This window comes from Mchenga conophoros, linkage group LG10, assembly GCF_057382185.1.
Source record: "Mchenga conophoros isolate Kocher_MC1m ecotype Shallow Benthic linkage group LG10, M_conophoros_male_GT1.1, whole genome shotgun sequence".
NCBI classification, from domain to species: Eukaryota; Metazoa; Chordata; class Actinopteri; order Cichliformes; family Cichlidae; genus Mchenga; species Mchenga conophoros.
In genome coordinates this window covers 15178819-15192836 of record NC_140535.1, presented here as the reverse complement: position 1 = coordinate 15192836, position 14018 = coordinate 15178819, and the positions used below count along the sequence as shown (strand labels likewise).

Sequence of the window (14018 nt, the reverse complement as noted above, 5' to 3'; positions counted from 1 at the left end):
TTGATCAGTCACTGTGTTGGATGTTTATGTCATATGCATCTATCGCTGTTGGAGCCTAAAGATGATCTGCTGGGATAAAATCTGGTGTTAGCCCATTTAGGATTAATCTAACTTAAAAGCACATGCATGCTGACCGTACACCTGCACCTGACACATTCCTTAAAAGTCATGTCCATAACTAACAGATTATTATCACTGTTATCAGTCAACAGTGATATTGCAACATTAGCAGCATAGGTTCAGAGGCCCAACCAGAAGAAAATCCAAGCCTTTAATGTGCAGTAGACAGGACATGAAACAAAATAATCAAATGTTTCTATGTTTAAACGGCATGGTGCTGAGCCTGGACTGGCCAGTACAGTAGCAGATGACAGAAACTTCTCCACTGCACAGGATATATAAAGTCAGTGAAATAGAGATGGACCCAGTGGGACTTTAGCTCTTTATATGATTAAGGATCAGAGCAGTTGAGTGGTGGTTAGTGTTATGAGAAGTGGTGTGGCAGTATATCTACAGTACTTCAAATGTCTGCTTTGTGTTTTGTATTCATGTTGTTGTTTTTTTCGTGGATGCTGATGGAGAAAACCGCCACTTGAGAAAGTCAGATTTTTAAAAATTGCTCCCCTTATTCAAATTTTTCAAAATAAAGTATAAGATTTTGCATTAAATCTTTGATTGACAGGAGCAAATGTGCAAGAGGAGGAGAGCAAGGTCTGTGCTGTGGTTTATTTCTGAATGTCTCATTTTTAATATCAGTTTGTCAAAAAAAAACTAACTTGATCAGTCTGAATCTAAGCCTCACTCTTTCCTTATTTGATCCTATATGCCAAACTATTTCACTGTTGCTATACCAGTTCATTATTCCTCATTATTTTACAATAGAAATCTCTCAGTGCTGCATAGGGCACAATCACTTGACTTTCCTGAACCATGCAGGAAATGCTGAGCTTTCAGGGCAGAGCCTTATCACCAGGCAGGCATGTAGAAATGATCTCAGTAAATCAGTGAGCAAGAACAACATTTAGGAGAGAAACACATTCATGACATTTACAGTAGCAGGAAAATCAGCATCAGCTCATGAGAAGACTTATAGGGAAGTCTGCTTTATGTAATTTACAAGTGAAGTGGCTGTGAAGCTGCATGAGACGATTCCTAGAAATAACACCAGCTAAAGAGACTGACATGTAATCCTGATGATCACCACACCAAAGACAAAAAGGACAAAATCAAATTAAATCACTGTATGTAAAAGTACAAAGATTAAATAACTGCAGTATCTTATTAAATCCCATTAACGTTTGCTGTGTTTATCTCTGACATAAGTTACTTGTGTCACAAAGTATTGGGTGAGTGGAGTTGTTATCAGCAGCTGTACACGGTCTGGTCAAAGTGCATAGTGCTGATCTGCGGGGAAGCAACGAATCTGCATCCATTCAAATTAACTTTGGAATTAACTCTACTAAGGTAAAATACAACATTTTATGGAACTTTGCAGCATAAAAATTGCTTTTGGTTAGGGTTAGGTCTTGTTTTACGGCGTTACTAGGCTGGGCTGCTAATAGTTTAACTTTTAAGCAGGTTAAAAAAAAATCTAGCATGTAAGTTTGCCTGTGAGCTTGTTCATAAGCGAGTCATTTGATCAGGCTCCTGCATGTCTGCCAAGGTTTCAAGCCTCTTTCTTCCCTAAAGGAAGTTTAAGAGCACATGCTTATGTGCTGGTCATCAATGAAATCGGTTGTCTGTCATAAAGTCATCTATTTAAAATTTTATGATCTTGGATAAAGCCACTTTTGTCGTTTCAAAGGCCATACGCTATACTATTCATTACAGTCGTGACCTTTACTAAATGAGAGTCCGCATTAAAATGTTATTGATAGCTGAAAAATGATGGTTTGGCCTCCAGGTTGCAAGAATGACTCGAGAAAAAACTCAGCTGAAGGAGTTTTTAGAGTCAATAAGTGTTCTGCAGTGGGTGCTAAGCTTTCTCCTCTTGGGTAAGAAGTTGCCATACTATCCTTTTTTAATGATTTCCTAACAAACATCAGTGTATTAATTGCATTATTAATTAACTCATAAAATAAATCTCTTGCTCCTTCCCAACTCCAATGCTGGTCGACATGGCATGAAAAACATCCATCTCCAGGAGTGGCTTGTATCATACTGATGGTGTATCTTATGTTTACCTCTCTGTGGCCGCTGTCTGCTCTCTACTTTGTATGGTTGGTGATGGACTGGCATAAACCCGAAAGAGGTAAAGAAATTCAAGTATGCATGAAAATAATGACGATACAAAAAACAAAATATGCAGTTTATACACTAATAAAAGGCCTACCTTTTAAAGTGTGTAACAGCACACTCAAAAATTATGATTTACAGTATATGCATGTATACTGGCTACATTAAATGGGTTTGCTGCTTAAAAATAGCTTTATTTTAGTTTTACCATTGTTTTTATAACTCTTAGTATTTAGTATACAGTTTTTGCATACCAGTGATCACATCAGGATACTCTTTAGCTTTGCTAACGTGCACTGTGAAACTGGGACACTCAGTGTTTCTAAGGTTTTCAATGTCTCCATCAGGGGGCAGAAGAACGATGTCTGTGAGAAAGTGGAAGGTATGGGAGCACATGAGAGACTACTTTCCCGTTAAAGTAAGTTTTGGGTAAATATCTTTAGATCTGTTTATTTGTTTCTAACACACAGATGCTTACTGTGTACAGGACAGCTAATATTTTCAAAAATCTCAAACCCTATGAAATGTCCAACTGAATTCCATGTTGGGATGTTTTTGGGGTCCGGAAAGATACATTTTTACTCCAGTGCACACTTGAAGCACTGGAAACCTAAAATCCTGTTATTAGTCTTTACAAAGAGCATATTATATTTGAGGCCCTCACGCAGGGCACGCAGTCAAAAGCCTGCAAGAACAAGTGTCTAATCTTTGCCTCAGTCAGATGAGTGAAAATGGGCATGGCTGTTTAACAGCAGCAACATCCGTGATCACCAACATTAACCCTCTTGTGTCAATGTTCTTTCTTAGCTGGTCAAGACAGCAGAGCTGAATCCAAACAAAAACTACATCCTAGGTTCTCACCCACATGGCATCATGTGTACTGGAGCCTTTACCTGCTTCAGCACGGAGAGCTGTGGCTTTGCTGAGGCATTTCCCGGCGTGCGAGCCAGCCTGGCGATGCTGGCGGGCCTGTTCAGGATACCATTCTTTAGGGAGTACATCATGAGCGCAGGTATTTATCGCATGTTTTAGCAAGGGGACTAAACTACTCCGTTTCTTAGTCCGAGAAGCATTTTGCATTAGGCCGAAACAGCAGTTTATTGATCATACTACAGTATACAGTTCATGTTCTGCAGAAAAAAGTGATTTTACTTTGTGGAATGCAAATGGAAGAAAGAATACCTACATGTTACTGATGCTAACTGAATTTGAAAGCCTGTTGACAGTGTAGACCTGCATGTTACAGCTTAACAAAAAAGTCCCTGTTATGCTCCTGACCTGAACTACTTCTGTTCTTACTCTGTCTGATAAGGACTTTACCCAGTCAGCAAACCAAGCCTGGTCCACCTCCTTTCAAAAAGCGGCAAAGGGAATGCAGTGGTAATTGTGATAGGGGGCGCTGCCGAGTCTCTGGCATCCTCTCCCGGACTCAACACAGTGGTCATGAAGGAAAGAAAGGGATTTGTCAGACTGGCCCTTGAGTTGGGGTGAGAATTATATACTAAGAAAGAAAATATACAAATATGTAAAACACTGAAACCTGAACTCTGACCTTCCACAGTGTTGATCTGGTGCCCGTTTATTCATTCGGGGAGAATGAGCTCTACCAGCAGGTGATTTTCGCAGAGGGCAGTCTGTGTCGCAGGTTACAGGACTTGTTTAAAAAAATCATGGGCTTTGCACCGTGTCTCTTTGTCGGTGAGCGCTTTGTTCTCATGCCCTACAGGACTCCAATCACGACTGTTGGTGGGTATTTTATTATTCTTTAAATAGCCAATACCACTTTTATGTACTGAGCCCATTTTATTCTCACACTGTACTCTTTTCAGTGGGAAGTCCAATCTCAGTGCCAAAGCGTGTCACGCCCACAGACGAGGAAGTCGACCATTATCACAGACTTTACATGCAGGCCCTTTCCAAATTATTCCACGAACACAAGGTCAGCTGCGGACTTTCAGAAAATCACGAGCTTCGGATAATTTAGATATTTTGACATAAACTGTTTGCACCAAATACGACTTGGAGTCACTATGGATCTGACGTGATGGACCTATATTAACATTGAAGGTTTCCTGTGATCATCAGTCTATAAAAATGTGCCTGTATTTAAAACTGCTCATCACATGTTTTAAATAATTATGACGTGAAGCCTTTATGTGGCACTGCTGTTTGTATGGAAAACACTGGAGGATTATTAGTTTAATCATGTTTGGCAATAATTTTAACAACATATTGAAAAAAATATTCTCACGTGTTTCTGAAAGCTGTACATATTTGGAATGATTCAATTATTATCTCATAACATGACATACTTTTCCTTTTTTGTTTGCATTATTAAAACAATCCCACTAGTTTTCATGAACAAAAGAAAAAAATCTTACTGGATATTGTGTTGTTTTGAGCTGTACCCCCCCCCCAAAAAAAGCTGTGTATTATTTAAGATCCACTAAAAAATTATGATGCGCTTTGTCACAGATTACTTCTTTTTATATCAGATCGACTTCACAAGTAATTTAATACTTATTACTGTAATTTGATCACAACTTTATTAATGAATCTGTTTACAGCAGTTCTGGTTGCACAATAATTACAAAACAAGCCTTTTAAGAAAAGAAATAATCTCATTACTCCAAAAAGCAGGCAGAACACAACACTGGTAAAGAGCAAAAAATGTGAACCTTCTAAAAGAAGTCCATATCATCTGGTGCATCCAGGTCACGGTACTCAATGATGTTGCGTGGGTCACCTCGTGACATTCTGCAATGGATGGCAATGCAAACAGAAAAACAGTAGAAACGATCTTTTAAAGGGAGTTTCAAACTTCCACATTAGCAGAAAAAAGAAAATGTTTGTAGCAAAATAAAGACACGTACAGCGGTCTCACCTGATGTTGCGCGGCTTACCCAGGTATTCACCTTGTCCGCGGAAGTTGTCATAGTTGCCTCTGCCTCCACCATATTGGTTGGGTGGATAAGGAGGCCCACCAGCTTCAAAAAATGATTTTAATTTGAAAAAAGAAAAAGTGTTGCGACTTGACTGGAAAGCACATTCTCATTTTTAGTATAAAAGGGTAAATTCAGAACATACCACCGTAGCCCATCAGAGGAGGACGAGGCTGTGCAAAGCCCATTGGACCCTGAGGACCTTGGGGAGGAAACGGCATACTGGGACTGAGCAAACCTGCGAGATGAAACGGGCCCAGTGTATCTTTTTCTTACTATTCTGTTTATCTCTGTTGAAGAATATCTGTAGTTCTGGGTTTACTAGACAAAAATCTCAAACCGACCTTGGCTTGGGCCTGGAAGAGGAGGAAGTTTCATCTCTGGCAGGGATGGCCTCTTGGCATCCATCAGGAAATTGTTGAAGAAACTAACCTCCTTTTTCACTTCTTCAATTTTATCCCCATGTTTGTTGAGGATGTGCTTCCGTACAAACTCTGGACCCTTGAATTTGATTTGAAATAAAAAAAATAAAAAATATATACAGAAATAATTCTTGATTATTATTTTTTTTAAATTACAACAGAACTTCTAACAAAAACTACTGGTATATCTCCTTTGTGTTTAATAAAATGCATTGACTGTGGTCATGCTGTACAGTCCTGAATACTATTCATTCCAAGTGCCAACCTTAAATTTCTTTCCACTTAGAGGGCAGAGCCATTTATCTTTTCCCAGTTCTTGTGTGTTGGCAGACACAAACTTCTCCACTTCTTCTTCAGGGTCCTTGCGGCCCATCTTCACCCCCTCTTCTTCAGACAAGACTTCTTTTAAACTAAACAAGGGGGCCAACTTCTCCTCCATCATTTTCTCCCACTGTTGCACTGTTGAATGAGGGGATGTCATCTTATTAAATTCTGAATCAACACTAAAACTTTAAAATCCTCACTTAAACTTTTTTTTGCAATCTGCATTGCCTACATTTGGCACTGTTTATGATAGGTGGCAAAATAGTCTAAGCACAGCAAATGTTTAGCTAGCAAACACAACAGTTAAAATTCACGTCAACTTCAGGATGTTGGAAGATTCATTTTCACTACAGCTGAGTCAACATTTACGTTTTCATCCCAGAGGTCTCTTTTGTGTCACGTAACATGAAAAGGGAAGAACACTGACCTTCTCCATGTGTGATGCGGTTGGGAGGAATGGGTCCACGTACATGAATCATGCCGCATCGGTTGGGCATTTCATCCTCACTGGGGTATTCACAGGTGTTGTAGTAGTCAACTGAGTGCACAACACGGAGGTACAAGACCAAACGATCCAAAACCTGAAACAACACATGGTAAAATTGACAGGCCTAGCACAGTGAAGATACAAATGGAGAAACCCACTTTTAAAAGAGAAGATCAGATGGATATTATATCTTAAACTGTTCTAAGTGTGGTAAAGGAATGACCTTGACAAGTTTGTCATCCCTCTCAACAGTCATCTCTGCAGGGTTTCCTTCCTTGATGCCCTCCTCAGAATCCATTCCACTCCCGGAGCCCAGAAGCTCCTCCTCCTCAGCACTGACCTCCTCTATCAGGTAATCAGTAATATTCTTCAGGATGGGGTTCTGCGCTGGCAACTGTGGAAATAAAAAAAACCCACAAATGATGATGATGGTCAAATAACTTGAGAAAAATCGGTTAAATTGCATGGGTACAGGTACTATACCTCACTGCTCTGCCCTTCTTCCTGGGACTTGTTGCTCCAAAGTTCCCCTTTCTCATCTAAGGCATGAATGAGCTTGGCAGCCAGCTTGATGTCATTGCGGAGAATCTGCTTGTGCTGAGTAATGCCATTAACATTACGCACCCTCCGAGCCAGGTCCCTGTTCACCCCCGGTGCCAGTTCACAGTCTCGCAGCTGTGAAGGGTAAAAACAGACTGGTAAAGGCCTCAGCTGAAATTTGAACGATCTCTGCATCTCTAAAGCCACCTGCAACACAAAGTTATAGCAGTGCCAACACTTATGACTGGTGCACTTACCCGAATGTTCTGAAGGTTCCAACAGACTTCTTTGATGTTGACGCTACGGTCAAATGTCACCCAGCAACGTCTGAAAAACCTGAGACGGTGCAGGTTTCATGTCAAAGTAATGAATGACTACACTAATCCAACCATTTACACTTTAGTGTAGCAAATAATGCCAAGTTTTCATTTTTCATACCTGCGCTCTGGATGGGGATCAGACAAGCAAACACGCAGAAACCCAGGGTAACGTCGACACAGCTGAGAAGAAAAAGAAACCACGCTCAGTTTAAACCAGGACACGTATCTGTTTAGTCCACTTAAAGATCTGGATCTGATAGGTATGCTTCTTTTATACAACTCACAGCAATAATCTCAGCCTTGGAGATGGTGGGAGCGATGCTTCTCATGAACAGAGAGCAAGTCCTGTGGAGAGGCCGTGGTCTAGGAGAGTCATCTTTGGGCTTTTTCTCTTCCTTCTTGTCCTCCTCGGAGTTCTCCTTGGGTTTCTCCTCTGGATCATTAGACAGGAAAGGGAGATTTATTTGATGAGTGCTAAATTACAGAAAGATACATATTATACTCCTGAAAATGTATAACCAGACACTACAGGCATGATTTCTCACCTTCACCTTCCTCTTCCTCCTCATCCTTGTCTTCCTCTTCCTTCTTCACTGGTTTGTCAGAGCAGTTAGAGTTGAAGTCTGAATCTGAGTCCGAGTCACTCTCTGAGGCGCTGGCTTCATCATCGCTGTCCCCGCTGCGCTTCCTCTTTCTTCTTGGCTAAACAATCAAATTGAAAAACAATCAGGCCAGTTCAATTTATTTCTTTCTCTTGGTAAGAACTAATTCAGTATCAGAAGGAACACTTACTTTCTTAGGTTCAGGAATTTCTTTTGCTGGTTCTTTCTCTGCCTCCTCTTTCATATCCTCTCCTTCTGCTGTGGCAGCTTTCTCTGTGCTGGCTGAGTCACTACCCTCCTGTGCCACAGTTCATTGTCATCAACAGAGCCTCATGAAATGTCTACCGCCTGTCTAACAGAGCACACATACCTTCTCATTTCTGTCTTTCTCCACTGGTTTGCAGTCACTACCCAAAGCTTTGAGGTCTTCTCTCTTGGAAACTTCAGTGCCCCTGGAAATAGATGCTGACTTCTCTCTGTCTTCTTCCTCTTCAGATGGCAGATCCAAGATGCGAAGATCATGGTCTGTGCCCCCTTCCATTTTTATCACAGCTGAAATGCAGAAAGAACGTTATGGTTCAGCCATAGAAGTACTCTTCTAAGTACCATCCATGCAATTAGGTCAGATCATTTTTGCTTTTATTGTAAAAGCAGACTTAATTGTAGATACAAATGAAAACTCCACAGGTTAACAATGCTCTTTAAGTTGTTTGAGACCTCACCTGCATCCAAAACTTTGATGATGGCTGGGGTCTGTTCAATGTCCAGGGAGACATTATCAAACCAGCCGTTCTCCATTAGGAAAATGAACACATTCAGGCGGTTGTGCAGAGCCCTCTGGGCCTCTGCCTTAAGTCGTCTGGCCTCATCAGGGTGGTACTTGGATCGGAACCTGTGTCCAGAGTTGGGCGTCCACAACAGATTGGGGAGAGAATGATGGGGGTTGGGATGAGCGGGAAGCAAAAGTTAGAGAACAAATAAATATTACAAGCCTACGTTACATCTGTGTATTTTACACTTTTTTTTTTAAGTTTCTTCTAATCACATTTTTAACAGAACATTTATTCTGAATAGGGTTTTTTTATGTTAAACAACTCCAATTCAATAAGCAATCTAGCATATGACAAAACTTTAATTTGTCTTCAGTATATCCTAGTTATTATAATTTTCTGTAATTCTATGTTTTGACTGTGGTCTTCATAGCCAATTACTCAACAATGTTAGAAGATTTGAGATTAACTCACCAAAAAAGAAAGAAAAAAAAGGCAGGAAAAAAACAACAGAGATGATCAAATTAAACATTTACATATTCAAAATGTCACATTAAAAATGTTAGCATTAAGTGGACTACAGTTACCTTTTGTTCTGCCAGTTTAATAACAAATAAATACAGAGAGCGGGGTCTCTTCTGTGAAAGTGCGCTCCACTTCACCCCAATGGTGTGTCTGTATGCACACAAATTCGGTTTTGGGATTTGATCCGAATATAAAAAGAAAATTGTGTCGAAAAAGGATAAAACAAGAAAAAAAAAAAATTCCGTGTGCGGACGACTACATGGCTGTCTATCTAAAATCCCTGTTACTGTGTGTCTAAGAGCAACTGCATTGTGCGCAGTGCATGCCCTGTCTGTCTAAGACCGATTCTTGCGGATGAGCTCCACTTTTTCTCATCTTGAAAAAAATCGTCGTCAACGTAGTAGTTGAAATGAAGGGAAGAAAATGGGTTATGACAAAACAGAATAATTTTGCATGATACCTGTGAAACAAGTGTCAAAGCATTAACAGACAGCACACAATTACAAATCTTGTGTTACTCCAAATAAGACAATCAACCCAAGGAACAAAGACGTTTTGGTCAAAGCACCAAATGATGACTTTAAACAATTTCGTTACATGAGAGTGACAATAAACAATTAACACACATTACTTCCTAGATTTTTTTTTCTATACCCAATGTTTGACTAGTGATAATATTTGTATTCCTGCCTAAGGAGCTATGGATATTTATGGATAAAAAAAAATTAAACTCCTAAAATACATTTATAACAAATATAAACTAATGTTGAAATTGGGTTGATTTTCTTATTTTGTCAACAAGTACTATAGCAACAGTCATTAGTTATAAATTAACTGTGTGTGCCTGGTCCTCGTACTGGGTGAAACTGTCATACCAAACGCCTTTCCACTGCTTTTAATTTGTGTGCATTAACAGCACCAGAGTTTAACAAGAACATAACGGAGATGGCATATACATGCACCTTGTTTTAATGTACCAATTTCATTAGCCATCAATTACAAATAAAAACATCATCTGAATTTTTGAATAGAATTCTAAGATAAACCCACCAAAAGGACCAGGCTCAGCCTATTATATTTGCCTTTAAATAGCAATTAAACCTAAAATGATGAAAAGGCCAATAAAGAAATAAAGAGCCAATTATATTTGGTGAGGACAACAAAAAATAACAGCTTAAGTAATGCTAATGGATCTGTCGATGCAATAATTATATTATGACTATAATAAAAAAATTATATTCTTGATAAGGGCTTATGTAGTAAAGGCATCTGAGATCGTACCACTCTTCATCTTTATGAGCCAAAAAGAAGTCCTGCATCTGCTGTCGCCGGAAGTCGATCTTGTACTCATTGTAGCGTTTGACGGCCTCAGTCTCATCCACAGAATCATCTAAGGACAGCAGAAACTCCTTAAAGCTCTTCATTATTGGAGGAGGAGGACCTAAGTCCAAGTCGTGGATGTTACCAAGCCTAATGAAAGAAAGATATGTTGGATGGAGCTTTGACTAGCCAAGAAGCTAGTTGGCAAAAAGACATATCTGAGGTAACAACATTAAAAATATCTTTAAAGATATGTAAAGTAACATTTAACTTCAAAACTGAACTTAAATTAATTACCTGGCCTGAATGGGGATGCCTTGATGAGGCTGCATGAGGTGCATGTCGGGATGGCCCCAATGTTGTGGTGGTCCATAGCTGGGCCCTCCTCCACCACCATAACCCAAGTCATACCCACCACGGTAGGGGTCTCCACCATGGTCATCCCTGCCAGGAACGGATAAGGGGCTTTAAGTAAAATAAAAGATGGTTACAGACATTGTGCAATAGTAACATTGCAAATCCTACCAGTCTCTTCTCATGCGTTTCTGCTGGGGACTCATGTCGTGTCTGGGTGGGGTAAATCTCTCCCTTCGACCTCTATCATAATCCCTGTACTCTCCACGACTTCGCCGCTCCCTGCCTCTATCCCACTCCCTGGACCAATGATCACAATCAGAGGAAGGAGAGAAAACATGAGGAAAGAAAAAAAAGGTAAGAAACACACAAGTCTATCTTTAATATCCACTTTACTCAGTGTAAGAGCAGCAAAGAGCTACAATTTATTAGCATTTAGCTGTTCATCTGAATATGATTTGGCTGTATCAGGTTTCACTGAATCTGGCGTGTGCCCAATAGCATCTCTCTTTTTAACCTGTCATTCCAGTCATCTCTGCGCCGGTCCTCTCTCTCTCTTGAACGGTCATAGTCACTTCTCTCCCGTCTGAATTTGTCCCTTCTCCTGCGATCATGGTCATCATCACTGTCTCCCATCTGCACGAAGAAAGAAAATCCAGATCACGTGTAGTATCCATTGATTATTATTAAGATGGCTACAAGCAGAATCGTTTTAAGGAAGGTTTTACTTTTTATATTAAGACCTGATAAGTGCAAAGCGAAAGTTTATGATTTACATCTCAAAAGAAGAAACTGCTCTGATGTAACACAACTCAAAACACATGTGCATCTTCCTTTTAAGTGACAAGTCAGTAAACCATGTCAGCAAAATGCCCCCCATGAAGATTGTTCTCGTTGAATATTGTTGTCATTATAAGCCAGGGAAACTGTTTCCTTTATTTTGTCTTCAGTATGTGGGGTTGCCACATGGAGACCGGGACGGTGCTTATAACAAGTGACTATTAATATTTGACCTTCTAATTCAAAAGGATTTTGGTGACGGCAGTCATTCAAACAAGGGGGACCGTGAACAAGGAAATGCAGATAGTCTGTCACAGACGACGTGCGTAACTTGCCGTAAAGTAATTCCTTTGTCTTGCATAATAGCGATCATTGATATCATCAGACTGGGATTTACAAAATTTACAAAAAACAAAACAAAACAAACAAAAAGAAAGATCAAAATTAGTAGCTATCCGGAGATACAGGTTTGAGTCTTTCAGTCGAAACAAAACCTGTAAATTCGTGTTTTAGGGCGAGTTAGGACCCTCGATAATGCAGCCATGTATCGTTAGCCACTACGCTAGCTGTGTGTTAGCTGAAAATAAAATGAAAGAAATAAAATTAAATGAAATAAACTGAATTACGGTCTCATTCTACAGACCTGTCTTATTCTAAATAACAGACCAACTGATATAACTGAGGAAAAGTTAATAATTACGATAATACCTTAACAATTACTCGTTGGTATGGTGATCTCGTTCGTCTCCCTCTTTCTCCGTAGCCTTCACGTCTTCTTGTTCTTCGCTTGGAAATTGGTGAACAACTAAACATGGAATTAGCGCCACCACCTGGTTTGGAGTGTAAGCCACAATTTATCACCTCCGCCTAGGTAGCGTTTACGTGCGTGTCATTCTTTTTGGTTGTAAACACAACAACTCGAAACGTTTTGAATGACTTTTGATCGAACTTTTTAGGAGTGTATACTGGGGTCACATGACCAAACCATTCAAATCTGGCTTACATCCTCCAAGGTCTTCAAGGTCAAATTAATGATTTATTGGTCAAAAATAGACAAAAATCCTTATCACTTAGAAACTATGATTATTAAAAGTGCAGTGTGTGTTGTCAACATATAGAAAGATTTAAAATATCATGTCACATTTGACCTTATCTTCAAGGTCAATAGATTGATCTGAAGGTCAACGGGATAATAATGCTATATAGAGTTATTTAAAAATATGTTTCTTACTGCTATTCTTTCTACTGACCACATATAGGCATAAAGGGAATGATATATGGGGATTCTAAATATTACATTACTTTGGATTTTCTTTAAGGTCAAATAAAGTCAAACATTCATAAAATGTCTTTTATACTGCATTTGTTTGTACTGGTAACATTTAGGAAATGCTACTGGTATATGAGGATTTTAAACATCACATTATAGTTTGCATCACATTTTATATTTGAGCTCACTATTACGTTCCGTATCTGTCTTTCTTTCAAGTTGACCCTAAAATGTGTTATATCTTTAAAGAAAGTAATGTAAAAAGCTATTTAATAAGTTCAAGTTATTCATTTCCAGTTATTTACCTATTATTATACCTATTATCTATTACCTTTCCTAGATAATTTTTATGACCAGAGAGTGAACTGACTTGGTGGAGGTTTGCACCCCAGAACGCTTAGTTTTCCATCTTTCACACCGTTTAGAAAATCTTCTGTTTTGATAGTATGTTTACACATAATTTAAAGGGAAAGATTATTTCAGCCCACACCAGCCATGGTTTTCATAGACCCAAACCAAAAATACATATACAAGAGGAATAATCAAGAAAGGGAGATAAAAGTGAAAACCCAACACTGCAAATGCATTGGAAAATATGGATAATAAATGGAACGTAGGTCTTAAACATGTATATTTATCCCCTCACCTTTTTCAGATCAGAATTTTCATTCTCATTCTCTACGTATAACACACAAATTATAACACATCAGTACTTCTTCAATATTTTTTATAGTTTTCCCTCTCTATTCACTTCAGTTCAATTCAATTTAATGGATAGATATAAATATATCCCCTTAAATATAGGGGAGAAAGACCAGACAAAAGACACACAGTGGAAGAGAGCCAGAGATGAACAATAACAGCGAGTGAAAAGAAGTGAGTGAGGAAGAAACGCTCGGTGCATTACAGGAAGCCCCCAGCAGCCTAGACCTATTGCGGCATACTAAAGGGAGGATTCATGTCCACCTGATCCAGCCCTTTTTCTTTTATCAAAAAGGAAAGTTTTAAGCCTAATCTTAAAAGTAGAGAAATTGTCTTTGAAACCATGCAACCTGAAGGCAATGCCCCCCGCTTTAGTGGTCTTCTATGGCCTTTCAGGTCTCTTTGGTGTTGCTGAGCTGACCAGA

General features: G+C 39.3%; 2 protein-coding genes across 3 annotated transcripts; one reads left to right on the top strand and one right to left on the bottom strand.

Moving 5' to 3' along the window:
* Positions 1 to 1360: 1360 nt before the first annotated feature.
* Positions 1361 to 4692, top strand: mogat3b (monoacylglycerol O-acyltransferase 3b). The gene is made up of 8 exons (XM_085288719.1): positions 1361 to 1464; positions 1904 to 1994; positions 2144 to 2251; positions 2583 to 2653; positions 3043 to 3247; positions 3548 to 3722; positions 3797 to 3981; positions 4065 to 4692. The coding sequence occupies exons 2-8, from the start codon at positions 1913 to 1915 to the stop codon at positions 4217 to 4219; spliced, it is 981 nt and encodes a 326-aa protein (XP_085144845.1). The 5' UTR covers positions 1361 to 1464; positions 1904 to 1912; the 3' UTR covers positions 4220 to 4692.
* Positions 4693 to 4755: 63 nt separating this feature from the next.
* srrt (serrate RNA effector molecule homolog (Arabidopsis)) lies at positions 4756 to 12475 on the bottom strand. Of its 2 annotated transcripts, none has more exons than XM_085288718.1 (20): positions 12330 to 12475; positions 11359 to 11477; positions 11013 to 11141; positions 10785 to 10931; positions 10449 to 10637; positions 8595 to 8764; positions 8243 to 8424; positions 8063 to 8170; positions 7816 to 7972; positions 7555 to 7703; positions 7389 to 7450; positions 7208 to 7286; positions 6894 to 7085; positions 6634 to 6804; positions 6351 to 6504; positions 5865 to 6058; positions 5522 to 5678; positions 5323 to 5415; positions 5109 to 5222; positions 4756 to 4992 (listed from the first exon to the last, which is right to left on the bottom strand). In XM_085288718.1, exons 1-19 carry the CDS (start codon positions 12432 to 12434, stop codon positions 5116 to 5118), a joined length of 2664 nt encoding a protein of 887 aa, XP_085144844.1. In that variant the 5' UTR covers positions 12435 to 12475; the 3' UTR covers positions 4756 to 4992; positions 5109 to 5115. The 2 variants fall into 2 exon arrangements, with proteins under 2 accessions (XP_085144844.1, XP_085144843.1); XM_085288717.1 differs by having other exon boundaries at positions 5120 to 5222.
* Between the last annotated feature and the right edge of the window lie 1543 nt (positions 12476 to 14018).

What these genes read in the sequence shown, in the direction of transcription:
- mogat3b (XM_085288719.1), top strand. Translation starts at nt 1,913, where the DNA reads ATGACTCGAGAAAAAACTCAGCTGAAGGAGTTTTTAGAGTCAATAAGT. An exon ending in GCTAAGCTTTCTCCTCTTGG is followed by an intron (nt 1,995 to 2,143) that starts GTAAGAAGTTGC and finishes ATCCATCTCCAG; the next exon opens with GAGTGGCTTGTATCATACTG. An exon ending in GACTCCAATCACGACTGTTG is followed by an intron (nt 3,982 to 4,064) that starts GTGGGTATTTTA and finishes TACTCTTTTCAG; the next exon opens with TGGGAAGTCCAATCTCAGTG.
- srrt (XM_085288717.1), bottom strand. Translation starts at nt 12,434, where the DNA reads ATGTTTAGTTGTTCACCAATTTCCAAGCGAAGAACAAGAAGACGTGAA. An exon ending in AGAAAGACAGAAATGAGAAG is followed by an intron (nt 8,171 to 8,242) that starts GTATGTGTGCTC and finishes ACTGTGGCACAG; the next exon opens with GAGGGTAGTGACTCAGCCAG. An exon ending in TCTTCCAGGCCCAAGCCAAG is followed by an intron (nt 5,416 to 5,521) that starts GTCGGTTTGAGA and finishes TTCATCTCGCAG; the next exon opens with GTTTGCTCAGTCCCAGTATG.